Below are 27,423 nucleotides of genomic sequence, written 5' to 3' on the forward strand. Positions count from 1 at the left end.
GATGTGGACATTGGAGTCAGAAGCGGACTGGCCAAGTTTGCCAATGATACCAAACTTTGGGGTAAAGCATGCACACCTGAGGACAGGGGGGTAATCCAGGCTGACCTTGACAGGCTCAGTAAATGAGCGGACGAGAACCTGATGGTGTTTAACACTGAAAAATGCAAGGTTCTCCACCTTGGGAGGAAAAACCTGCAGCATGTCTATAGGCTCAGCAGTGATACACTGACTAGCACCATGGACAGAGGGACTTGGGGGTCATGATTGACCACAAAATGAACATGAGCCTGCAATGTGATGCTGCAGCCAGTAAAGCGAGCAAAATGCTGGCTTGCATCCATAGATGCTTCTCAAGCAAATCCCAGGATGTCATTCTTCCATTGTACTCGGCCTTGGTGAGGCCACAGCTGGAGTACTGCGTCCAGTTTCGGACTCCACAATTCAAAAAAGGATGTGGAGAAGCTTGAGAGAGTCCAGAGGAGAGCCACGTGCATGATCAGAGGTCAGGAAAACAGACCTTATGACGAGAGGCTGAGAGTCATGCGACTTTTCAGCCTGGAAAAGCGCAGGCTGAGGGGTGACCTGATGGCCACCTATAAGTTTATAAGGGGTGTTCACCAGGACCTGGGGGAACATTTGTTCACCAGAGCGCCCCAAGGGATTACAAGGTCAAACGGTTATAAACTCTTGCAAAACCGTTTCAGGCTGGACATAAGGAAGAACTTCTTTACTGTCTGAGCCCCCAAGGTCTTGAATGGCCTGCCGCCGAAGGTGGTTCAGGCACCTAATTTGAACGCCTTCAAGAGAAACCTGGATGTTTTTCTTGCTGGGATCCTATGACCCCAGCTGACTTCCTGCCCCTGGGGCGGGGGGCTGGACCCAACGATCTTCCGAGGTCCTTTCCAGCCCTAAGGTCTATGAAATCAATGAAATTAATACTGATTGTTACTTTACAGGTGATTGTTAACATCTGTGAAGTAAGTGGGTCATTAAATGGGCCAATGACTCCCTTAGTTTCCTGAATAGGAATGCCAGAGCATCCCTACCCCTGCCTCTGCCTGCAGCAGGGGTTGAGGGAAGGGCAGCGTACCAGATTTCACATAGTTCCAGATTTTACATTCTCCCAAATGGTCACCCTGCCTAAAAGAGCAAGCAGCTGGCAGGTTTGGCTCTGACTTGCAGAGGTGCCAGCATGCAACCTAGGATGCGTGGATCTGAAGTGAGCCTGTAATTCCACCAGGGTGCACTCTAGTACTGAAGAGTAAGGTGGTTGGCAGAGTTCTTGTAAGAACTGTGTGCCCTGTGTTCAAGCTGTCTGAACTTGGTCTAATCTTGACTTAGTCAAACTAGCACTGGCCTTTCCTGTGTGAGACTGTGTAATAAATGATTTAAGGTAAATAGCTTAGTGGATGAAGGGAATGCAGTGTACCTAATATACTTGGGACTTTAACTTTTTTCCAACTACTCAGTTGGTCTAATACAAGATATGACGTCTACCCAAAGAACCTTTCCTGCCTGGACTTTAGTACAGCTTTTGACAGTTTTCCACATGATCGTCTCATAAGTGAAGTGGAGCAATGTGAACTAGACAGAATTACTATTAAGTGGATATAGTATTGGCTGAGTAACCACCAACAATGACCCTAAATGGATCCAAGGCAAAATAGCAGTTCTCAATTGGAGTCTGCCACCAGTCTGTTCCAGGTCCTGTGCTGTTTAACATGTTTATTACTGATTTGGAGGCAGGAATAGAGAACGTTCTGAGCAGTTAACTTTCTGAGCAGATTACACTTATCTGGGAGGAGTTGCAAACATTTTAAAGGACAGGATTGCAATCCAAAAGGATACTGATAAATTAGTGAGCTGGGCTATAGGCTGCAAAATGGAATTCAGCAGACAAATGTGATATGCTACTTCCAAGGGAAGAAAAAGCACATGTTCAGAATGGGGGATAACTGGCTGGCCTGTACTCTGTTGAGAAGGATCTGGGGTTTATGGTTATGTAGACTCAACTTGAGTCAGCAGTGTGATGCAGTTTTGGCCTACCTTAGCAGAGCTTGGGGGTGATAGCACCACTCTGTTTAATAGCTCTGATTAGGTCTCAGTTGGAGTACTGTGTCCGGTTCTCTTTCTTCATTTTTAAGTAGGAAATAGAGAAACTGAAGAGGATCCAGAGGCAGATGATCAAGATGAAGCATGTGGAATGCAGCTGTAGGGTGAAAGGTTGGAAGGAATGAGTTATATTTAGTTTGGAAAAAAGGAGATCAAGAGGGACATGGTAACAGTTTTGAAATATCTGAAAGGTTGCCATAAAGAAGAGGCAGAATAACTGTTCTCCCTGCTACAGGGGACATGATTCAGTAGGTGCCTGTACGTGTGCTCTGACACATTCTACTTAGAACGCTTAGTTGAATTTGCTCTGTGTACTAATTACAACACTCTGCCATTGCCACTGGGGTGCTTAAACTGAAGCTTCTTGAGTGAGCTTTAGTTAAAGCATCCCATGGCCATTTTTAAATATGCAGGGGCTTAATACATGTGACACTGCAGCATTTTAATTAGAGCAGCTCTCTGGAAACCACTCTAATTTAAACGCCCTATCCCTGAGCACATGCATTGGCAACGCATAAGGGGTGCACACGGGTGCATGTGCACCCCATGAATTTGGTGTTGCACCCCCTGCAATCGGCCGCTGCTGACATTGGCAGCGGTCCCTGCAGGCAGTCACCGATCACCCCTCCCCTTGTTGCTGACACCATCTGTGGGCAGTCGCAGATCATCGCTGCCACCACCAACGCTTCCATTAGTGTCTGCGGGAGCTCCCTACGGCCACGCCACCACCACTGCCACCCTGTGTTGTATTATCTGTCTTATGATGGCTTCTCTCCACAGGCTTGAGAAGCTGGACAATGAAGCCAAGACCAACCAGGACAAGTTTGATGAGATCACCTCAAAATGGGACTCAGCGAGGGAGAAGATCATCCCTCAGGACCTATGGGAGGTGCTCAACCAGCAGCAGCAACAGTGCGCTCTGCTCATAGAAGAGAAAAACAAGCTCATCGGTGAACTGCAGCAGGTGGGGTGCCAGACTTGTGTATGTTGAGGGGGAGGGAAGCTGGTAATGGGCACGGCTGGAGCATGTAGATATCAAAAAGACACTGTCCAAGAGTAAGGGCATATCTGTACCACCTCTGCAGCATTCTCTGCCTACTCATCCCACTCCAAACCCTGGGCATGAGCACGCATACACCCACTGAGCACATGCTGCCCCCTGAGCGCACACTGCACCTAAGACAGCTGAGGAAGCTGCATTTCCTCATTTCTAGGAGCTGATGCATATGTGAGGTAGGTATGGCTATGCAGGACCTTCTTGGCAGCATATCCAGACACAGCACAGAGCAGTGTAGACATGCTGTAAGTGACTAGCACCAACCAACTCCTTTCATTTGTCAATGCTGCTGGGCACCTCTATATTGATAAAGCAGCATACTCTGGTTGTATGCATATACTGCCAATAACATACCATGTTGCTGGTCCCAGCCCTTATGAAGAGACCTGAGAGAGCAGAGCATCTCTATGGTAGTGGAAAATCCTGTCCTGGAAGGAAGTGGGCTTCCTTTCCCAGGGGCTTAGAAGGAGACTGATTGAATAATTATGAAGCAGGCCTTGACATCATCTCTGAAAGAGTCATCCTCCGAGATATCCCTGCACTAGTGTTTGCTCAGGATGTGATCTGTCATTGGTCAGTGTTCCTCTGTCTTTTTCTTAGAAAACTTCTACAAAACACTTAGGGCAGGGACAGATTGGGAAGCTGTCCCTTAACTTTTATCTGGACCCAGTGCACATTTCTCCAGGCCTTCCATCATGGTCCTCTTGCAGAATCCCTGCATCCCACTCTACCTTGCTCCTGCTGATTTGCTTTGTATAGAAGGAGCTTGGATAGAAGGGTGATGGGCCAAAACATTAAACAGCAGGGACCAGGTGAATGTGGAATGGCTCTTATTCACTTAAGAGTCTGGACGTAGGGCACTTTAGCACTAGTGTAACTTACAGTATTTTGTATCCAAATGTAAATTACACTAGTGTCCCCAAGTAGCTCCTGTAATAATACTTATTAGGTTGCCTCATCACTAGGTGCCAGGGGAACATGTAATATCCTGTTTGCAGTGAGCAGACGGCTATCCTGGGATAACTGCAGACACGTATCACCTACCTCAGTGTAAATTACACGAGTGTAGGTTTACCTGTGATTTTTTTCCATGAGTAATTCTACGCTAAATTTAAGAAACTTATATCCTTCTTTGCTGGCTGTTTTATGCTGTTGGAGTGGGTTACACTGATATAAACCTGTTGTGTGTCCAGGCCCCTAGAGATACAGAAATTACAACTTGAGTAACCCTCTCTTCCCCCCCCCCGAGCTCGTGTATGACACCCTGAATTCATAGCTCTGCCAGGGCTCCATGTCCAAGTATCCATGAGGTTTCCTAGTCCTATCTAGGCAACTTCTAAATACCCCAGGCAGTGGGGCTTCTTTTTCTTTGCTAGGGAGTATAACAGATCTCCTCTCTCCTTTTTCCTTTTTTAATCATAATTGTATTTCTGATTTCATTGTCCTTGTTCTGTACAATGGTGTGTGAAGGAGTAGGTACAGGATGTTAGTTTTCAGGTTCTTAGGCTTGTGACCAGTCCTCTCAGAAAGCCTTCTCTGCTCAGTGCCTCTCTCCTTCTGTAGGAGCTAAAAAACAAAGATGAACAATACACAAAGGATCTCAAGAAACAATCTGATGACATCAACCTGCTGCTGGAGAGAATGGAGGAGCAGATCCGAAACCTAACCAAAACCTATCGGCGGGAGCTCATGCAAATCGAGGTAGGTAGCAAATGCACGGCAGGATGGCAGCAGACAGTGACTGAGCCCAATGGGAAAGCCAAAAGGCTATTCTCTTTAATGAAATTCCCCTGACGTAAGGGTATCTTGCTCATCACATTCACACTGAAGCAGTGTTTGGGTTAGCTCCAATTCAGTTCAGTGAGGGCTACCGTCAGATGTCTCTTGATGAGTGCCCTGAGAATGGAGGTGAATTGGGGCTGAAGGGTGAAGGATGGAGTGCTAAGACGATTCTGGCATCTTTTCCTGTCTAAGAGTATGGACAGTACGACACAATCAATACAGAATATTTTATCTCAGAATTAATCGTAGTAAATTTACTGTATTTACCTGAATCCAAGATGACTTTGAATTTAAGGTGATGCTTCAATAGTTAGATTTTATATATGGAAAATTCATAGATTTGTTATAATTTTCCATGGATGGAGTCTAATTATTGCAGGGTTGTCTTAAATTCACTCCTTACTGCTGCAGTGGGGAAACTGCAGTGGGGCACGGATCTAGAGGGTGAGGGGGCCCCTACTTTCTCCCCTACTGCCTGCCCTCCTCTGGCAGTGCCTGCTCCCCATAGCCTCTGCCCCCTGCCAGTTCTCTGCAGTCACTGACAGCCTCTTTGCCCCTGCCCCCCACAGCCTCTGCCCCTCTTCTCCCCCCTGCCACTCGCTGTCAGATGTGGCTTCAGTTCCATTCTCTCCCAGGCACAAAACACATGCAAGTTCTGACCCCTGCCTGGCCATTCACCAGTATCCCAGGTCTGATTGGCCAGGCAGGGGATGGAGTTTGTATGCACTCCATACCTGGAAGAAAATGAGACCTAGCCATGCCTGACAGTAAGCAGGGAGGGGATTGGTGTCTACTGCAGCTATGTCTGGCCTCAGCTTGGGATCAGGACCAGGCTCAGAGCTGCAGCAGCCACCAGCCACCAACTCCTCTCTGTACTTGAATCTGAGATGAGGAGCCTTTTTCCCATTTAGAATCGGGCTGGGGTAGGGGAGGAAACCCTTGTCTTGAATTTAAGTAAATAAGGTACTCCCCTGTAAAGAGCAAACATATCATCGGCTCATAAAGTTAACTGCATGCATGAGATGCTATTGCACTGCCTGGCCAATAGGTGTTGGCAATCCAGTTTACACTGGGCAAACCCTGGTATTAAAGTGACTAAGAGGGTGAGCACAAGGAAAGTTCTATACAGTAATTTCCCATAGAGTAAAGTTAGCAGGGCTGCATGTTGCATCCACTTTATTTTTACAACATAGTAAACTCAGTCTATTCCAGCATTTCCCAAGCTTTTTCACCACGAGGCACACTTACGTGGCCTCTCCCACCCCCACGGCACACTGCCTGAATGCAGAGTTGGGGTGGGGGGTAGCGAGCTGCCAAATGCAGAGCGGCTGAACGCAGAGCAGTGATTGGGGGGGTTGGTGACTGGCCAAAAGCAGAGCTGGGGAGGGTGGGGGGGTGGCGCACAGCCGAACGTAGAGTGGTGGGGAGCAGGTGGCACAGCACATGAATCACTGGCTGGAGCCATGCTCCCCGTATGGCTGGCTGGGGGCATGGTGGGGGGCATGGCTCCAGCCAGGCAGGGGCATAGCTCCAGCCCAAAATGCCATGGCATACCTGGACATGCCTGATGGCACACCGGTTGGGAAATGCTGGTCTGTTCAATAGTAAGTCTGTCATACTTCTGGGGTCACTGGATTCTAATGAAGACCAGTCAGTGGCAACTGACATAGGTGTAGTTACATGTTACTATTAGTATGTGCTAACTTTACAAATGTTATGCTGGTTGGGGCCCCAGGAATGGGCCTGCAGCCCAGATTGGGCCCCCACCAGACCCCAGTGACCCACATCGGGCCTCCTGCCAGCCCCTGCCCACCTACATAGTCCCCACTGCCCCCTGCTGGCCTGGATTAGGACTGCATCACCCCTCTGCTGGCCTGATCTGGCCTGTGGCCTGCCACCAGCCCAGATTAGGCCTGCTGGCTGAAATCAGACCTCCTGTCCCCTGCTAGTTCACATTGCTCCCACTGCTTCCTGCCAGCCCAGATTGGGCCTGCTGCCCCCTGCTGGCTCACACTGTACCCTCTGCCAGTTAGAATAGCTCTGTCAGATTCATGCACTGGCTTTTTAGGTCAGTTGAACTGGATGATCCCTTAGCACTCGCACTGTATTGACAAAAATGCCTCCCTGTAAGCTGACAAAGCAACCAGTCCACTTGGTGTCAAGTGTAAACCCCCAACCCTGCTTGGCCAAAAGTGCTAGTCTCTTGTAACTGTTGGGTCTGAGCTGTTTTCTAAGAAAAGGGACAAGGACGGAGCAAATGTCTAATGCTTCAAATGGTGAGCTTGAAGCATGAGGACTCAGCCACTGAATCCTCTCCTGACCTTGGATATTGAGAAAGGAGGTTGTCCTGAGGTCTGGGCAGGGCAAGTTGTCAACTCCAGCAGCATGAGTTTGAGCCTTGATCTGCTCTTGAACCACTCAGCCTCGCTGTGAGTGGGTACCTGATTATTTGGACTGGAGAGTCCAAGGCAGTCAGACATGCTGCTGGGCACATCACTGCTATGTACATGGCATTGGCTGTAGCAATGGGGTTACTTAACCACGTTGTCCCAGTGGCCTCTTAGGCCATCACAGATGCTGCCTGCCTGGGCTTATTGTACCATGCAACCCAGCTGGCCTGAAATAGGAAACAGACCCCATGATGCAAAAGGTAATACATTCACAGCACCATCTCCTTGCAGAAGGCATTTGAGCTGGAATGGCGAGAGCTACTGACCAATAATAGGAGGAAGTGGGAACAAGCCATGCAAACCCACAACGCCCAGGAGGTGAGACCTATAAGTCTGTGACCCTGTGCCTTCCCTTTACAGGCTTCATGTGATCAAGCCTCCCTACCCTCTCTCTCTTCTCATGACTTCACCTTGCTCCCAGGTTCACTTGGGCCGCTTGCTTTTTTTCTCATTACATTGACAAGCAAAGTTAGGAGAGCTGTTTTGGAGCATAGATGAAGCTCTTGAATTCCCTAGAGCAAATTGACAAAAATGGAGGATCTGTCCCTTGGTTTGCCCATAACCTTATTCCTTTGGGGATGCTTCTGGGGGGCTGTGATGTTTCTGGAGCAGGGTTACAGTTGAACAGGTAAAACCAGACTAACTTTGGGGGCCATATTGAACTTCATCTGTGCTGAATATCTCTCTCAGCCTGGTTCATGGGCCATTCTACACATACTAATGAAGAAACTAAAGCACATGTCATGGCCATGCCTGGGGGTGGCCAACATTTTTACAGCTTTGTAAGCCACCTTTAAACTGGTGTAAAAAGGATTGGAAACATAATAGTTTGCCCTACAACAGCATAACTTTCTATTCTCCAGGGAAGAGTTATCTTGGGAAAGCACAGCAATAAAAGTATACTGGTATAAGTGTCGTATGTTCACTGTTATCTCATGGGTAGCTGCTTGCTCCTGCACTGCAGCAGTTGCCCTGGGATAACTGCTTGTTTGTTCACTCTGAATCACATTGTCATTTATGGTGGTGTACAAAAGCAATATAAATTACAACAGTGGTAATGTGCCATGATCTAGGCCTTCAGCCAGACCTATATTTCACCCTGTGTGCACTCTGTATCAGGGTAGAATATAAGGTTCGTCTTTGAGGCAAAGACTGTCACAGGACTGAAAGCAAGATGCAGTGTTCTTGCCTGATTGGCTGAAGCTGGGTTAGCTGATAACCTCTGAATCCATTTTCAACCCATGGTGTCACTGCCTGGGGATTATCCCTGTATAGCTTTACTGCAGGCTGGCTAGGGATGCTGCAGTCGCATGGACTAAGCAGCCACTGGGAGCCCTGGAGATTCTCTGCTTCATCCTCTTTTGAACCCTAGCTGGAATACCTGATCAGCCGCATGAAGAAGGTGGAGGAGCATGAGAAACAGCTGAACCAGTTGCGGGGGCAGGATGCCAGGGAATTCAGCGCCCTCAAAATCCAACTAGAGAATGATGTGCAGGTATGGAGAGAGGACAGCCCTATAAGACTGGAGGGCATCAGTGCTCTATGAATGCAGGGTGTACCGTGGGAACACCCTGCAAGAGACTCGTGTCATTTAGATGAGCTAAATAACCCATGTTACTAATGGCATTGCAGTTCCATGTTCGCAAATGGTACTGTTTATGCTGAGTAAGGTGAGTGGCAGAGCTCTCAAAATGTCACTGAAGCATCCATGCACAGACTCAAAGAAGGGAAATCGGCTTGCTCTGTGGTGTGCTGCCAGAGCTATCAACACTGCTGAGTTTGCGCTGGATTTTAACAGGCTGTCTGTCACCCAGAAAAAAAATGTCTTCTCTGCAATCTTCAGTCCGCCTCTATAGTCCATGTTGCCTAGCGCACCTGCAGTGGGGAAGCATGGGGCCAGTCATTTAGGGAGGCTGTGGAGGTTTCTAAGAGCAGGTTAGATGAACATCTTTCAGGGATGATCCTGTCAGAGTGTTCTTAGCTTGTAACGCTGGGCTCTCTTTACCTGCAGTCTGATAGAACCTGCAAGTGCTTGCATAATGCAAGGTCTCTCCCTGCTTGTGCCTAAGGACTTGGATTAAAGATCTGAGTTTCTTTGCAATGCAGTTGTATTTTCATCCGTCTTCCATGGCAACAACTCTGTGGGAGACAGTTGAAATCTAGAGGTCTTGGAGATGTTAAAAATGCATGTCTTTAGCACTTCTTGTAACAGGACTTCTCTTCATCTTAGGAACTTTGTTATAAGATATCTACACTGTCTCCTTACAGTTGTCTCTCTACAGCTTGGGAAATCCTTGCTAGATTCCTCTGACTCTCCCCCAGGACAAACCATGAGTAGGGGAGGAGTGCTGTGATTATAAACATTCCTCTGTATACTCTAGATTTTTTAAGATGCTTGTTTTCTGTGACATCTCAGATCCTTGAGCAGCAGCTCCAGCAGATGAAAGCCATTTACCAACTGAACCAGGAGAAGCTGGAGTACAACTTCCAGGTGTTGAAAAAGCGGGACGAGGAAAACACCATCATCAAATCTCAACAGAAAAGGAAGCTCAATCGGTAACAGCTCAAAACCAGGTTGCGCAAGGTCATGGCCAATTTATTTCAGTCCCCTATGTGCCTCACACTTGATATTCCCCTTGTACTTACAAAGGTATTTAACAGGCTTTTCATGGACTAGAGTCCTTCCCCCTCCAAGCTCACTGCAGTTGCAGGGATGACATGAAGTTGATGTCTCTGTTCCCTGGCTCTGCCCCATGCCTGCAACCAGGCCCCAGGAGCTGGTTGCTCCTGCTGTGGCTTTGTGCAAGGATTTACTTCCGTTACGGCCCTGCTTTCCTCCTCAGGCTTTATGATGTCCTCAACAACTTGAGAATGAAGCTGGCCAGACAGATAAAACAGTTCCAGGAGGAGAACCAGAACCTGACGGCTGACTACAAGCGCATAGTAGAGCAGTACAGGGATGTGCAGAAAACAATGAGGTATGGTGCTTTCTAGAGGCATGGTTTTTCTTTGGTCATAAGGATTTGTAGGGCTATGAGCAGCAAACCTGTGCACCATGCAGTTATCTTCTGAGCAGATAGAAACTACCCACCGGTGGCTGGTTGGCTTGAGATGGAGCAGATTGCATGCTGGGAGAGGTCTATGGTCTGTGCCCTACCTCATTCAAATTAAGGGCAACTGCAGACCTCCAAGTGAGGCTGGGTGGGGAGCATTTCATCTTAGAAGCCAATGATTGGCCAATTTGCCTAGGGCATGTGACACACAGAAAGGAAGCTCATTGGTTTGTTGTAACAGGAGACCAACTCCCCTTTCTATGCAGACAGTTTGCCACCATCAACACCCAGAAGTTCCTAGAGCTGTGGCTGATGAATGAGGAGGAAGCCAAGGGGCTAATGAGGAAAGTTCTTGATGCTGATCGCATTATTCATACCCAGCAGCTGGGGCTTTTGTGGTCTGAGCCCAGCTATTGGTTCCTGAACAACATGGGCCCCATCATACAGAAGGGGAACAGAACAGCGACTGCACTGGCCCAGGAGGCATTAGAAGGTGGGATACACAGGAAAGATATATCTGTCCCCCTTCCCCCAGGCACTGGAAGCCCTTCACAGTGGTTACTGAAGCCAGCATTGCTGTTATCCCCAGATCCCAGAGGAAGATGCTGAGGCACAGTGATATAAAGGGGGCTTTCTAGGGTGGAGCCCTTAGCATCTAAAACTTCCACTCTCCATCTGCTTTGGGCATAAGGACAGAATATGAAGGCACCTGCCATTGTGCTTTCTGTTGCTGTAAGGCATCTATTCTAATGGGGCCCTATTCTGTTTTCCCTAAACAGTTTTCAGTCTAAAATAGAATTTCCAGAGAGAGGGTAGCAGAGGAAGAGGGTGAGCAGGGGTGATAATTCCAGGAGCATCTCAGGCATGGGACAGATCAGGGCCTGCTGATCACCCTGAAAGAATCAGAGTCCTCTCCTCATTCCTGGTTCTGAGCCAGTGTAATTAACTTCAAGAGGTAAAATCAGTGTAATGGAGTGAGGAGCAGGGCTCACTGATGTTTGTAGTGAAACAGTGGCTGTCAGTACAACCCAGTAGTGGAGACCTGTGAGTAGAAGAGTGTGGGTTGTGCTTTTTCCTGACAAAGCTCCAGAGTAGAACTGGACCTGAGAGAACTGACCATTGGAGCAGCAATAAGGAAGTAGGCAGTTGGCCTTGCATCCCCCTCTCCTGGCATCTGTCAGTCACCAAGGGCATAAAGATCCTTTGTAAGGATTCTTTTCATAAGATGTATGAAACTCATGTTTCCTCCAATGGGCCTGTGCCCTGACCCCTCCAGTGAGGTGCCCATGCCAGCACAAGGAGCAGCACAGGAGACTGGATCTTTTGAGCTTCTTTCTTTTGTGCTCCAGAGAGCAACCAGCCAAAAGCAGAGGATACAGAGGAGGCTGAGGATAAAGAGAGGCCTCTTCAGCACATCTCCCTGAAGACTGTCAAAAAGATCCTGGAGCTCCTGTGTGATGAGTCAGTAAGTAGGGTTTGTGCTTGGTGGGGCACTGTTCATTATGTGGGCTGTGCCTTCACAGGAAGTAGGACTGGAAGGGGCCAGCCACTGTGACTGCTGGTAGCCATGCAACAAGCATCTATCCAGCAATCTTGATAAGAGCATCCTCTCTGGATACCAGACACCACAGCTAGAGAACGTGATACTAGGAACCCTACAGCGTCACAGAAGGAGAGTTGGAAGAATCAGTGCTTTGGTCAATGCCCTCGCAGGGTTTACTTTAGGTCCAGTATATTAGGATTATCCAAAGAAGTAAACCCCTCCCTACAGCTTCCTTGATCTGAGACTGGCCTGCTTTTTTTTTTTTGCCCACGCCTTTACTTCTGGGGCAAAGGCTCCTGCTGCTGGCTTATGTGACAGTGCTGGACAGGTGAAATTCCTAGAGGAAGAATTCTTAAGTCTTACTGTTGTAGCACCCTGCATGCTGGGGTTTTGAGCCTTGATCAGGCTCTCAGCACTTCTAGGGAGTAGTAAGACATACCTCAATGGTGCTTCTACCTTAGTGACAGATCACAAAATACTCAAGGGTTTGAGTGCCCTGCTGTCACTGAAGATGTTGCTTGGACCTCAGTGGGGTTTCAAGATGTCAGGGCTTGAGCTTCCTCTTGGATATAGAGCCTCTGCCTCAGCACTATTGCTCCCTGCAATGTCAGAGACCATCTGGTCAGGTGGGGATCATAGCCTGTCATGGCTGATGCTCATCAATGCACTACAGTGATTCCCTTGTGCAGTGGGAGATAGTGATTTATAAGATCACCCCAAACCAGTGTTTGCCACGTCCCCTGCAGTTGTATGAACTCTTACTAATCAGGGGATGGGGCTGTTTTGCGCTGCAGTTATGCCGAAGTATGCATAGTCCATCCAGCAAAAGCCAGATACTCTTCCCCATATAGATGTCTCTGTATTAGAGAAGCTGGGAGGGTCTGAGCCAGGAGCACTGCTGCAGTACAAACCTTGCTAAGAAGACCTACCATTCTTTAGGGTTTCTTGAGTTCCCTTTGTACGAATGTAGGACAGAGGAGTAGAAGGCAAGTCTACTGTTGATTCAGCAAGTCTGGTCCCCTGCTGTTGCCAGTAATCACATCATATATTAGTAGCAATATATCCATGCCCTGATACCATGTTGCTCCTAAAAGGCTGTTGTTTTTATGGGAAATGTCATCCGAGTACAACAAGGAAAATGTTCCCAAAGGAAAGGTTATTCATCAAAGGTTGTTGCTTTTAGCAGGTGTTGCTGCAAACAAGTGTTGACTGTAATATGGCAATTCTCAAGCTTTGTAGACTCAAAACACCCTTCAGAAAATGCCAGCTCTTAGCTTTTACTCTTTTTTTTATTTTACTATGGTAAAATAATAGAGCATTTTTTCTTGTAAAAAGAACTTAAAGGACTATAACAGGCATGCATGTTTTTGGCATTATGACTTCCTCTGTGAAATCTACAGTATCTTGTGAATCATATAGCTGTTTGCATACTGCAGCAAACAGCTGTAATGTCTTTCAGGAACTGATCAAATTGCTGATGAGAGATACCTTAAAACCACAACAATTAGGGTTTCTGCACCACTACTCCTATTAGGAGGCTTTCCCAGTTCCTCATGTCTCTGCCTGGTTAGAAACCCTATGATCCCAGCCTCAGTTTATCCATAGCCATGAAAACAGAGTTCAGCACAGCACACCCCTTACAGACTTTCCAGGACAAGTTCTAACCACTTAGCAAGCTGGGTTCTACATTTGAAATGTGAATGGAAGTTCTCAATCTGCACTCTCAGGCTCTTCTGTGATTTCGTTTCAAGGGCTTCCTCATTGAAAGCAAGATGCTAAGTCTTCTGCAGCCGCTGGATAGGAATGAGCGTACCCTGATGACGCTGGATTCGGTCTTTATGGTCAGTTCTGCTTCTTGCAAAACACCTGTGGGTGGGAGCATGATGGTAACACGCCCCTGAGGATTTGTGTTTAGTTCCTGGGGGCTGAGAGCCTCCCATGGTAATGCAATGTCCCAGAGGCAGATCAAGTGAGATGCTGCCTTAGAAACTTGCCACCTCCAAATGAGAAGGGAGAGGATATGGTCACTTATCACGTGATTAGAGTTTGCTGTTGAATTTTGCTGGGTGGCTGTGTGTGTTCCTCTCCAGCTGTCCAGGTGTATTTGTAAGAGGGCTGAATGGCAAAAGGGAGCAGAGTCACAATGTGGCATAAGCCCATTCTTCTCCTTCAATATCCCTGTTATCTTCAACGCTCTCTCTTGCAATCCCCAGCATGTGCCCTCACCTGTCCTCCTGATGCTTCTTGTCCTGACTGCCTGCTCCTGTTGAAGCTGCCTGTCCTGGCCTCGGATCCTGTTGCATTGTTCCCCACATTTCCCTATTCCTGATAAGCCCTATATCTCCAAGGACCTCATCCCCACTGGCAGATGCCCTTTAGGGCTGTGCAAAGCTTCGCTGGCTGTTTTGTTTCAATGCTGTTTCAACTCATTTTGAGCTCGAAACAGCAAAATCGAAACGAAATGAAGGGCTTTGAAACAGCCTCAAAACAAAACAAGGCCAGTCGAAACATTTCAGATTTCAAAGCAGTCCGGTGGTGGGAGGCAGGGGAGAGCCAGGGCTGCACTCCAAGCAGCTCCACAGCCCCATGTGGCTCAGCCCAATGGGGAGTGCAGCCCTGGCTCTCCCCACCCCCCTGGATCAGCTCTGATGCAGGGCCTGGGGGAAATCAGTTTGTGCGGGGGTCCACACACCTGGGAGCAGTCTGGCACAGCCCCTGCAGCCCTACCAGAGTGTGGGCGAGCCCCCGATCTGCCTGCCGGATGACAGGAGGCTGGTGCTGCTGGCTGGGGCCAGTGGCAGCACCAATCTTCCCGGCCCTGGCTATGAGCAGTGCATTGAAACAGCAAAAAAAAGAGTTTTGACGGAATGAAACAGTGCTTTCAAAACTAAATGAAACTCTAAACAAAATACTATTCCATCAAAATGAAACGGAAGTCAAAGCAGAACGATGCTGTTTCTCACAGGCTTAATACCCTCATCCCTCACTTATAGAGCTCTCCATTTTGTACAGACCACTTTGCACTGCCTGTTCCCACTGGGCCTTATCTCCCCAAAGTCCCTTATGGCCCCTTCTTCAGTGGGCTTCTCTTTTTATCTGCCGGGGTGGGGGGCGTGTAGAGCTCGGCATCATATCCTCTTTTCCCTCAGGCAGCGTATCTGCTACCCCTGAGCTTCCAACACCTGGCAGCCCAGAGAGGGTCCAAGAGCTTGAACTGAAGCCTGGGCATGCAAAATGCTTCATTGGGTCAGTGTGCCAGACCCCCCACCCCACATCACCAGAGGGGAAGAACTGTTAATTAAGCTTCTCTACATGGGCTGCTCTGAAAACAGGAGTAAATTGGGGCTAGACGGCCACAGCTTTATTTCACCAAGTGATGACTGGCACTTGGCGTCTTTCCTCTGCAGGCTCTAGACATTGACAGTGAAGCTGACGTCTATAGGCTGGTGGATTACTTCTTGAAGTTCAAAGCCCAACAAGATGCTTCCAGCCAGGTAGGAGAAACATGGACCACAGGAAAGGGCGAGTCAACAGCCCTCTAAGAAAGGTCATGTTTTTAACTCTGTGCCATACAATTTGGTGATTAGCACTAGACCCCACTATGGTCCGCATTCAAACCTACTGTCAGCAGCTGAAATGCCAGGCATATGGTGGGGGGGATCTGATCCACTTCAAACTAGACTGATGTTAACCCAGGGGCAGGCAAAATCTGGCCTGTGGACTGAATCCAGCCCACCACACCATTCTATCTGACCTGCAGGGCTCCTAAAAATATATAAAGTAATATTTATCTGCCCCAGGCAGCCTGTTAAAACTGACAGGAGCCAGAGGCAGTAGGACCCAAGGGGAGCCCAACCCTGCCCACTGTGACGGGGGCAAACTTTCACCCCCAGTGCAAGAACCAGCCCACCTCCTGTCTATAGGCCAGCCGACCACCTCGCTTGCCCATCATGCCTTTATGTAATAGTACTGAGATGTTAATTAGGTGGGAGGCTGCCAATTTTAAACCCTAATATTTAGAGGAATATCTGCAGGTCCGTTCCATCCCTACACTGCGGCCCAAGCCTTGCAAATGGCATCCCAGGCAGCTAAACTCAGCTGTACCCTTCACCCCCTTAGCTGTGGTCCCCTCTCTGGGACCTTCAGCTTCCCCTTAGGCCCTGGCCCCATCTCATGCCAGTTGGGCTCCTGAGACTCTTTCCTCTGGGCATCCCTCACAGTGGGCCACCTTGGCCTTTCGACCCTCCACTTTGGGTCCTGGCCCCAGTATGGGCCAACTGAGAGTCCTTTAGGACAAATCTAAGTTGCTTGCCTGCTTACAGGGTTCAGGGTCCCCCGGTTCTGGCTCAAATGCTTCGTAAAGCAAGCCTGGCCCTGCAGGCTCACTCACCTCAGCAGGCTCAGGTGCTTCAGGAAGCTTACCTGGCCTTCCCTGCATTATATAACCCACCCAAAGATGGGGGTTGAGATTAAGGCGCCCTGACCCACCTTCTATCAAGGAGGTGATCACTCCTGGCATTTACCTGGGAACTGCCGCACCACCAGCCGCCCCATCAGGCCTTCCTGCTCTGGCAGGGTGCAGTTTTAGGTCATGCCCAGGACCAATGAGGCCTCTAAGCAATCTGCATAGCCTCACCATTACTCCAAGGTGTTTCTGGCAGAGCTCAGCAGAGAGATGCTTCCCCTGTGCTGGCTGATCACGAACTGCCCTCAGCTCAGGGAGCTGGGCCTTAAAATGGCCACCCTAATCAGGCACCTGCCCCTCCCTGGCCCAGTCCCTAAAGTGGCTGGCACCACCAGTGCCTTGCCACACCCATCCCTAGTCATTTCACTCCCTTCTTGCCCCCCTCACTGCTCCAGCACCAAGTCAGGGATTAGGGGGCAGGACTTTCAGTCACAAGGTGGTGACCAGGGGGCAGGACATCTGTCAAGGGGCAGGGCTACCAATGCAGCCCTTGACAGCTTGCTAAAACTCAGTAAGCGGCCCTCCACCCAAAATAATTCCTCACCCCTATGTTAACCCCATCTACCTCTTTCTTTCGAGTCCAGTAAATGCTAGTTTCCAGCCTAGCTACTCCACTGGGGCTGGGGATGACTGGAAGTTCCCAGTGTTTGCTGTAGGAGGCACTTACCTGCTGTGAGTGAATGAGAAAGTTAGAGTGGATGACCCTACTTGAAAACTGGCTTTTGGAAGCCTTGTGTGAAAGCAGTTAACTCCTGGTCTCTGTACTGTCCCATAGGGTAAGGAGAAGACAGTAGAGAAAGATGAAGATGCCTGTGAAGAAACAGATGGGGAGGTAGCAAAGGAAGAGGATGGCTCTACTGCTCCAGAGGAGAAAGGCAAGGCCCTTCTGCCTTCAGCAGCTTTACTGTCCTCTGTGTGCCTCCACCCTGATGACATCCTCAAAGCTCTCAAGGCCTTTGTCCAGGACCTACACAAGCTGAGGTGAGGACTGAGGTGTACTCAGAGATCCCTAGCTGGGACCAGAGTGGCTGGGCTGAGCCGTTAGCTGGTTGGCTGGAAAGGGGAACATATGGATCACAGGAGAACAAGTGGCATTGAAGTAGGGGAGGGAGAGGTGGTAGGATATGGCAGGGAGGGAGTGAGGCTGGGGAAGGCAGCTGGGGGTAGGATGAGTCTGGAGGATAGCAGGCAGGACATGTATTTGCAAAGCAGGAGTAATTTATGCAGATGATATTGGGCAGAGCCGTGATAGGGCAGGAAATGTCCCTGACAGCGAGCAGGGGATGTGATCTACCTAGATGGGAAATACCAAGAAAGTTTTTTTGGAGGAGGAGGCAGTAGGTGAATGAAAACTGGAGGAGAAAAGCAGAACATTGATGGCAGGGAGACAGTAGGCTTCCCCAGGCTGGCCATGGACAGTGGCTCCTCCACTCATGCTTGTCTGCATGTCTGGGTGACTCTGGTGCACAAATGCGCTTGGAAAAGACAGCAAGTCAGGGAGGGCTGGGGCTTAGTTCCTACCCAGAACCCTGAGCCTCAGGCTTTGTTTTTCATCCCCTAGGGAGAAACAAGCCCTGGGAAGAAGACTGTTGGATGGTCGGGACACCTCCACGGACTCAGGGTACTGGGACAACCTGGCACACGTCATCCCAGCACAGAAGCTAAAGCTTTGGGATGCACTGGAGGCAGCTTTGGAGAAATACTAGTAAGAGTGGTCCAGGGATGGCCCAGGCAGGTCTGTTCTTCAGCGTGTGGGCACCTGGATCTATATTGCAAGCTTATGACTTTGCCATTAGTGGTATGCTGTAGAGACCAGCATGGGAATGTGCACCTGGTGGCTCCCAGCCACCCCCTGTAGGAATGACCAGGTCTGAGGCTCCTCTACTAAATTGTGCCTGGGGGACCGGGCTTTCATGGAATGTTGTGTCTCCAGTCAGCCTACAATAAGCTACAGACACTGTAGGCTGAAGCAAACAGGGGGGCTGGGTCTAGACTTTCCTTACAAACAGGTTAGCTCCCTGGGGTGAAGAACTTAATGAAGACAGACCTTGGCATATAGCTGGCCAGGTCCTTGTTCCTTGCCCAAGACTGGCTGCTGAGTGATGTGTGGAGGAAGCCCCCTCCATGGTAGGAGAGATGAATTTCCATTTCTTTTACAGCCAAATATTCCTCTGGGTCTTTCTGATCCTTGAACGTTCTGTAAGTTAAAGCAGAAGGCAGGCTAAATTTGCACATTTATAGACTAAATCAGACATGTATAACATAAACTTTCATAAACAGAGGGCTTGCTTCATTAAATGCTGCACTTCTTCATTGGCTCTAGGGTTTGTGTCCTGAGCTAATGATGGGATGGCTGCAAGCCCAAAGCTGCGTGTGGGCCACTGAGCTTCAGGCTGAAAGTTCAGCCTTGGTTGGCTTGAGAACTTTTGAGCAGCTGTTTAGTTAAGCTGGTTAAAACATGTTGCTAATAACACCAGGGTCACAGATTTGATCCCTGGTTGATCTCTTTTGAGGACCCTTCCAGCCTTAGTTCTCTATGATATGATAATTAAAGCTTATATACATGTTTCATTTAGTTAGGCTATAAATGGTGCAACTCTACTTTGCCTTCTTCCTGACTTCAGATTAACATGGCTAACTATCTCACCCTGTAAGTTATAGACCTGTCCAGAGCCTCTCTGTGTAAAGAACCTGACTTACATCATCAACTGATTGTGTTCACAAATGAGCAAGGGAAAAAAATGGCCCTGTGATTAACTTCCTAACACCTGAAATGGAAAAGGAACTGCAGGCTCAGTGTTGTCATTAGGAACCTTGCCAGGGCAGTGTTGGTGACCTGGTAGGTGCTCAGAATCTGGTGCGCATGGCACAAGGCAGGGAAGGTAGAGGGCAGGATCTGATATGTGGGTGGCAGTGTGTGATTCCTGGGCTGAAGTGTAGTTGGGCCATGGCACCAGTTGCCCCCTGCTGTAGTGGAAGATACCAAAGGGTCCCAGCCTATAAGGGGTTGAGATTTGGGTTGTGGTTATGAAGCACAAAGGTCGCATTACGACGGGCAGAGGAATGAAGGCTTTGCCACTCAAATGTTAACCCTGTCCCTTCCTTTCTGCAAAGCAACATTCTGACGCAGAGATTGAAGCTGCTCATGAAAAACAGCAGTCTCCAGCAGCAGAATGCAGAGCTCCACTTGTTACTGCAGCAGTATTGTACCTCTCAGGTGAGTAGCAGAACTGAGGTCCCCTGGGGCTCTGTGCAGCTGCTAGTTGCAAGTAAATGCCAGGGCACTCAGGGCTTCTAGGCTCCATGCTGTGGAAGTTAGTGTCTGGAGGTGCCTGTCTTTAAGGAGCATGGTTGCCAACACAAGAAATGTTTTACTGATAATTGTAAACTTTTCTTTTTTTACCAACAAGCAAACTTTTTTACAGGCACATTTTTACTGATACATATTTCACATAATGTAAATGTAACTCTTCTACCAGGCCCTGCCCTGCTGCCAAGCGCCATTTTAGAAGGGCTGCATTCAAATTTAGACCTTTAACACCACACAAAGTAAAAAGGTTTGGTTGTCAGGAAAGGTTTGCAGTTAAAAAAAAATATCTTAGGTTAGCAACTCTGTTTGACTGCAGCAGTGTTTTTATACCATGCTGCCCCCTCCTAATCACCTCCACATGCTGATATCCCTGACCACCCCCTATACCATGCTGTCCCCTCTATTTACCCCCCTTGCTTTACCCCCTCTGGCCCTGCTTCCCCTGGTCCAGCACAGATGCTCCCTGAAATAAGGCTACTTTCAACCCAGCAGTATTATAGGCAGCTGACAGGACTCAGAAGCAGCAGCAGCACATGGCTAGGAGGGAAGAATTCTAAAAAGCACTGAGAAAAAGCTCTCTGCAGGGTGCTGCACTCCTGCTCAGACACCAAATGGTGGTGGTGTGCTCTTTCTGTCCTTCAGTGGTCCACCCAACTTCTTTCCCACCAGAGATCTTCAATTAGCTCCAACTGCTTAGAGGTTTTAAGGACAGCTCAATTTTTTTAATGGACTTTACAGACGGGCTTTTTTAACCTGATTTTTTTTCTGACTGTCTATATTTATGGGCAGTTAGCAACCCTGTTTAAGAGGTATCCTGGGAGCCCTAAGCATTCTAACTAGAGCTGGTGTTCTCAGGTCTTCCAGGCTCCCTATTAAATGAAATTGACACCCTTGTCCATTTCACTGGTCTGTTAGTAGAAATTGTCAGGAATGTCACTTTCCCAGGAAATTATGCAGAGGCCTGAAACACGATTACTTTCAAGGTCTACAATTCTAGGAAAACCAGCCAGGCCAGCTATTTCAAAGCTGTTGAGAACTGGGAGCCTAAAAAGCCTGAGAGACTTGCCTCTAAGTGGCTCCCAGCACCACAGCAGGGTTCCTAGAAGTCCTAAAAGTCCTGGCACAAGGTAACACTCGGGGCTTACAGTCTTCGTACTGTGGAACTGCCTGGTTGAGAGCCAGTCAGCCTATGGAGCCCACTGGCTCTAGAGTCTTCAGTCTGAGTCAGTTCTTGTAGCGGGGCCCCTCCAGAGACGCAGACCTCGAGGACTTGTCCAGGATCATTGTCATTCTTGTTTCACTGTTGCTAAGAGTCCTGGTAAAACTGGCCAGCAGTTGCTGAAACATAGACATTAGGGGCTGGAAGGGACCTCATGAGATCATCGGGTCCAGCCCTGTGCCCCCCCCCCCCCGCCCCGCCATAGGCAGGAAGTCAGCTGGGATCAGGTGACCCCAGCAAGAAATAAATCCATCTGTTTTTTTAAGGAGTCTAGAGTAGGTGCTTGCATCATCTCTGGGGGGAGTTTGTTCCAGACCCTGGACACACTCACTGTAAAGAACTTTTTTCTTATGTCTAGTCTACATCAGCCTTCCTGGAATATATAGCCGTTAGACTTTGTTATCCCTTGGGGAGCTCTGGAATATGTATGGCAGACACACCGCTCTTTGGGAGATTCCTAATTGTTTCTGAGTTTCTGGTTCAAGGGAAATTTTACACATGTTGCTTTGGTCCTGATCCAAACCAAAACCATATTTAAAGCCAATGACTTCTCTCATGCACTGGAATCCCACATTGGCCAGTGGCAGCTCAGACCCAGGGGAGGCCCTTTGGTATGGACTGAGGTGATCATGCACATGCAGAATGGGCCAGGCACAGTAAGCACAGTAAGAGAGAAAAGTTCCCAACCATACATTGGCTTAGATCCATATGGCTAAGGGCCTCAAGGAGTCAGTTGTGGAGGAGAGAGGTGGGCAATCTCCTTCCCATACCATGCCAGGTCAGAAGGATTCCTGGCTGCAAATCTGACATCATCCCACTTTCACTGGCTGCAGTTAAAATTGTCAGGGGGAGGTAGAGAGTGAGAAGAAGGCCAAAGACGCTTTAACTTTGTGATCTACTATGCTGTGGGATCACCTCCTGCAAAGTCCAGAGTCCCATTTCCTGGAACCACTTAAAGAACACCCCATGGGGGCACAATCTTGCAGTGATGCAAGCACATGTGGGCAATGCAGGCCCTGATAGCACTTTTCCAACTCCCTGCTGCAAATGGTAATTCACAGTAGATGCAGCCATGAAAGATTTGGAACCTGGAAGGTTATATCCATTCCTCTTCTGACACCATTCCATAGTGCTGTTTCCTAGGAGCATTTCCAAGCTGCTTCAGGATGTGGATGCCTGTCTCCAGCGCTGTGCCATTCGTGGTATGAACAGCAGGCCTGTCATTTCATGGTGGACATGACTTCTCCCTTTACAGATGAATGATAAGTTGCTGATTCCTCCTACCCAGCTGATGGAACTGAGCCCACCATAACCATGGAAACCAGGGCGAGACTATCACCTTCATTTTCTTATCCTGTGAGTCTTTCCCTGTACAACATATTATCCTCTGGAGTATCAGCCTGACGGGACAGACAAGACTGTAATAAACCTCTCTTTACATCACTTGGGGGCAGTGCTGTGTGTGATTCCAGAAACAACTCTTCCTCCTTTCACCTGACCCAGAAATAGGCCATGGCTGGCTGTCAGCTCCATGCAGATCACAGCACAGTCTAGCACTAAGATGCCTCCCTACTGGCTCTTCTGCTGTCGTGCTATGTGATCTAAACAATCCCATTCCCAACCTCCCTTCTCTGCTAAGTTTTCTATCTTGTTTTCTTTCATCCTAAGGGCTGCTCCATACAGGATCCTCTAACTAGGTGGTGGGTGACTGCTCTTCCCAGCTTGGGGTATGCCTTACCAGCCACAACCAATGTAACTCCCCAGGCCTTGGATGCAGTGCTGTGTTCCCCTTTCTTTCCCCCAAACCCTGAGCCTGTTGCTTGCCCGAGGGCCCAGAGGGTAGTACCTGTTCAATACTGGGCTTGTTAGATGTGTGGTGGGGGGGCACCAGTCAGCAGCCCACACACAGGATGTCCTTCTAGTGGTATAGCACTGTCGGCGCCGGGTTGTTTTTGTATTTATTTTGCTTGGTTTTTTTTAAATATATATATTTATAGAGAGAGAGTTATATATACATCATCTAGCATAAACTTTCCATCACACACCTTAAACCACATTAAGAAACTGCGCACCCGGTACAATAAATGCACCTGCTCCCCTGCGCACACACCCGCTGCCCTTTCCCTAACCCTGGCTTGTCCACCATGCGGCCCGCCAAGCCGTTTTCTAAGGCCCGAGGTGTTGTGACAGGAAACAAAAGTAAACACCGTTTACTTTCGTTCCCACCCCTTGGCCCTCCCCCAGCCCCTCAGCAGCTTCCGAATGGCTGCTGAAGCACTGGGGAAGGGACAAGGTTCCCACACGCAGCCCGCAGCGAGCAGTGTCCCATGGCAGGACCCGGGCGCACACGCTCCCTGGTGCCTGGACAACTTACCAGGCATCCTTGAAAGCAGGCAGAGGCAGCAGTGTGGGGTCAGGGCCAGGGCTCAGCGGTGGAGCCGCGTGGGGCCGAGGCAGTAGCGGGGGGTGGCACAGGCACATGCAGCCACCGGGGCAGCAAGGCGGGCAGCGTCGGAGCAGAGAGCGCCTTTTCCACATATCCCAAGGAGGCTGCAGCTGGGAGGATGAGGAGGAGCCCTGACTGGGGCTTCTGCACGTGGCAGCAGCTCTCCCTGCCCCACTCCGCTCCGTGCCCGGCTGCAGCTGCGGCCGTGCCCGGCTGAGCCGTGGGGGCGGGGAAGGAGCAAGCTTCAGGGCTGGGACAGAAGGCTGCTGCCAGCTCTTGTCACCTGATTCCCAGGATGAGCAACCACTGCGGAATACGGAAGCGGCAGCAGCAGCAGGCAGGAGTTTCCTTTCCCCACCAGCTCTGCCATACCCGATTCCTCATCTGCACCATGCTTCCCCCACCCTCCCCTTCCCCAGCCACCTGCTAGGGAGCTGAGAGCAGTGAGGGGTAGAGGGGGAGATTCACATCCCAAAACCCCCCTGCTCATTGTCAGGAGGAATAAAAAAAAAATAGCCACAGCAGCACTAGAAGTTCTTTGCATCATCAGCCCAGCTGGTGCTGCTGCTGTCTGCTCGCTACTGTTCCCAAGAAGCAAGGCAAGGGCACGCAGGTGGGAGGAAGGCAGCTACACTTCTCCCGCCTAACCAACAGGTAAAAATCTTTGTAAAAATACTGTCCAGTGTTTGGATTGTGTTTGCTTCTGTTTCTCTTTGTGGGGGATTGGGGGTTCAACTTGTTACTACTTGTTAAAGATGTGTTACTAACAAGTTACTAATACAATAAAAGTAAATCTTCTTGAAGATTATTCTCAAAAATGCCCATTTTTTGTTGCTTTGATTAGTTTCCACTCTGGCTGATATCTTTTCCACATTTGATCTGTCGACTTGCATTATGCTTCTTTCATTCATTGAGAAGTGAGTAGAAGTGAAAGTGTTTATTTTAGTCAAGTGTTTGGTATTATTTCATTGTTGCTTTTATATTGTTTTTATTTTGGATTTTAAACCACATTTCCAGATCCATATCATTGTCACTTCCTGCAACTTCATTGGTGTCAAAGGTCATGTGACATCACTTTCTGATGTGATACCGCTTCCTGTGAGGTCTTTGAATATGGCTCACCAGCCCACTGGGTGATAAAAAGTTCATGATCCGGCCCCACATTCAAAAAGGTTGGACACCCCTGCCCTAACCCAATCGCAGTCCCTTAGTCCAGCCCCCGAGTTGAGGTTTACATTCTCAGTTCATTTTCTGTCCTTGTCGATGTCGATGTCACTTCCGCTGCTGCTGATCCTGTTGCTGTCTTCCTCACTGTCTTTGGGTCCAGTTGCATTGTTGTCCTTTTCATTCTTCTTGTCCACTTCCCCTCCCAGGGGGTCTTTGAACAGCCTGTGCCAAGTGTCCCATTTCCAGGTGGGGGTGGCTGCATCTTCTCCATCGTCTCCCACTGCTTTCTGATAATAGGACTGAAGTTCACTCAGAAACATTTAAACTCGGTCTGTTTCCTTGAGTTCTGTGTGTCTGTACATCAGAAGGTTCCTGCATTGCCACAGAGCACTCCTGACACAGGACACATTGGTCAAAGCGGGTTGTCGGGGACCCCTGCTGTTTAGTCAGGTGTCCGTACAGTGCCGCCTCCGTTGTCATCAGCCTGACCCGTCACTTCTTCGCGGAGCCAGCTTACCTACTGTCAGTGCCAGGTGCTTATCTTTTGAAAACCTCTGGCTTGCGAGGGCAGAGTAGACATAGTGGATTGGAGTGGCCCCTCATCCCATACCCCTGCTGGCCCCTGTGAGCCTGGTCTGCTTCCTGCACCTCCTCTGTCACCCAGCAGGGTGTGAACAGGGCCAGCCCAGGCTACACCCATGGTAATTCTCCTCCCAGCACTGGCAAGTGAGGTCTCTACTACCCCCAACCTCAAGGATGTGGGACTGGCAGGGCCCTCCTGAGGCTCTCTTCCAACCCCTGCAATATCTGGTACATAACTAACCAAGCTCCAGCTTAACACGAGCTAGGACTTTGTGCACCCCCCTCCCCACAGCAAGGCTCCTCCCTGCCTTTGCTCATGGCCATTTTATGCCCACTTGTCATTGTGCCAACACTGCCCTTTTTCATTTACGGCTCTTTTCCCTCAGCCATTGCTTGCCTTCCCCTCCTTTTTCACAGTGAATTCTCCTCTTTCAATTAACTGACAGCCTTCATGCCCAGGGCTGCAGTTTCTTAAACGGACAGGGTTCTGGCTCATGGCTGCAGGTCCTCTTCCTCTACCTTCCTGGCCCCTGCCTCTGTCCTTCTTTCTCTCTCGCTCTCAGCCTTGGCTGAGTAACAGGGTTAGGGTCCCCTGTTACACCCCCTGCCCTTCCCCCCCGCAACAAGATAGAGCTCTGCCTCCTTGTTTCACCAATCCTATCTGGCATAGCTATGTGGCAGTGCCCCTGAGTTTTGCCCAGCCATCCTCCCTCTGCCATCCCCTCTGGGTATCTCTAACATGGCTAGGCAACCTGAACATGACATGACATGTTTATCCCTGTCCCCTGCGTGGGCTGAGTTGTGCATGAAGGCTCACTGCACATGGCAAAGTATCATTCCCAGGGAACAGGCGGCTTTGGCAGGTAGGCAAGAGATGAATGGCAGTGAGGAAGTCTGGATGCGGTATAGGTCTGGGAGATGCCACATATGCCCTGGCACTTGCTGTAGTAGCTGTCCTCCAGGGCAATCTTGATTTCCCTGATGAGGTCATTGGTCCTACAAGGTCCCAGTTTTACACTGCCACAGTCAGTGTGGACACCATGGGGAAGATAGCCTCTTATGACAAACTACCTAGGAAGGGCAAAGGGGGAGAGGTGGAAAGAGCATTAATTCAGCCAGGAGCCATGATTGTCAACGATACAACGGTTCAAGGCATCAAACTGGTGTGAGCGATGGTCTGTGTGGTCCCTCATACCACACCGCTATAGTAACCTGAGCATCTTCCAGTAGAACATGAAGCATTGTGGCCCTGCAAAGAGGCTGTCACAGGTTCATTCTCTCCAATACACATGGCATGTCTTGGTACAATTCTGCTTTTGGCTACACGTGTGTTAAAGGAGGCATCTCAGAGAGTCACACCTGGCCCTGCAGCAGTTGGTAAGGAGACCTGTGAGGATCCTGCTACCCCTCAAGTAGCTCATTACATACTTCGGGCATGTATACGCATACCTTTTTGTGTTGCGACATGCACTTTCAAAAGCACCTGACACTGTGTCTCACACAGATCTAAAAAATGCCTGGTGCCCCCAAGATAACTGTCCTCCTACCTAGCAATAATTTTCACTAATGGCAGAGAACTCAGCTCCCTGCTCTTTTACAGATGCCCTCAGTGACATGGCAGTTGGAAGGGCCTCCTTATCCATCAAGTCCAGTCCCCTGCATTTTCAGGCAACCCACCAAAGCGACACCCGAAGTATTTCTTTCAGATCCATACCCACAACCTTAAAGAAAAGAACGCTCCCATCCCCCCGCAAACACCAAGAACACCCTATGGTGTGATCTTGGCAAAGTCTCGTCTACCTACTGCCGAGAGCAGGTTTGGGCAAAATATGGCCCATGGACTGCATCCAGCCTGCCAGGCAATTTCATTCAGCCCGTGGGCAGGTGCCCACCAATTAATTGAATCTGACCTGGCCCATGGCTGCCCTTGCTGTGCTCTGCATAGGGCCAAGACCCACCCATTCCCACCAGGGCAGCATGCTCACTCCCACCCTTGTCCATGGGAGGGCCTTGCCTAGCGTGCACAGCTTCTGAGCAGGGTTGCTGCCACTGCTGCAGCTACCCAGGGAACTACTTGGCTCCCCTAGCCTGCAGCTGCTCCTCCTCCTGTCCATACTGCAGCACTCTGGGCAGCAGTTAGGGAAGCAGCAGCATGCAGAGGGAAAGCTGCAGCTGGGTAGGAGCATGGGACCTGTGCCAGGGCCAGGGCTTGTGGGGTAGGGCAGTTGGAGCATGGG

The 27,423-nt window shown here is 49.3% G+C and overlaps 1 protein-coding gene across 1 annotated transcript in view; it reads left to right on the forward strand.

Moving 5' to 3' along the window:
* DRC1 (dynein regulatory complex subunit 1) overlaps nt 1–22,449 on the forward strand; it is a 25,486-nt gene extending 3,037 nt beyond the window's left edge. The window contains exons 4-17 of the mRNA XM_014525005.2: nt 2,893–3,076; nt 4,733–4,870; nt 7,633–7,719; nt 8,774–8,896; nt 9,818–9,957; nt 10,245–10,379; nt 10,721–10,947; nt 11,804–11,919; nt 13,749–13,838; nt 15,405–15,491; nt 17,238–17,443; nt 18,024–18,167; nt 19,577–19,679; nt 22,247–22,449. Coding sequence (XP_014380491.1) covers nt 2,893–3,076; nt 4,733–4,870; nt 7,633–7,719; nt 8,774–8,896; nt 9,818–9,957; nt 10,245–10,379; nt 10,721–10,947; nt 11,804–11,919; nt 13,749–13,838; nt 15,405–15,491; nt 17,238–17,443; nt 18,024–18,167; nt 19,577–19,679; nt 22,247–22,303 — 1,837 coding nt within the window. The 3' untranslated portion in view covers nt 22,304–22,449. The remainder of the gene's footprint in view (nt 1–2,892; nt 3,077–4,732; nt 4,871–7,632; nt 7,720–8,773; nt 8,897–9,817; nt 9,958–10,244; nt 10,380–10,720; nt 10,948–11,803; nt 11,920–13,748; nt 13,839–15,404; nt 15,492–17,237; nt 17,444–18,023; nt 18,168–19,576; nt 19,680–22,246) is intronic.
* Nucleotides 22,450–27,423: the final 4,974 nt, after the last annotated feature.

This window comes from Alligator sinensis, unplaced genomic scaffold (genome assembly GCF_000455745.1).
Source record: "Alligator sinensis unplaced genomic scaffold, ASM45574v1 scaffold790_1, whole genome shotgun sequence".
NCBI classification, from domain to species: Eukaryota; Metazoa; Chordata; order Crocodylia; family Alligatoridae; genus Alligator; species Alligator sinensis.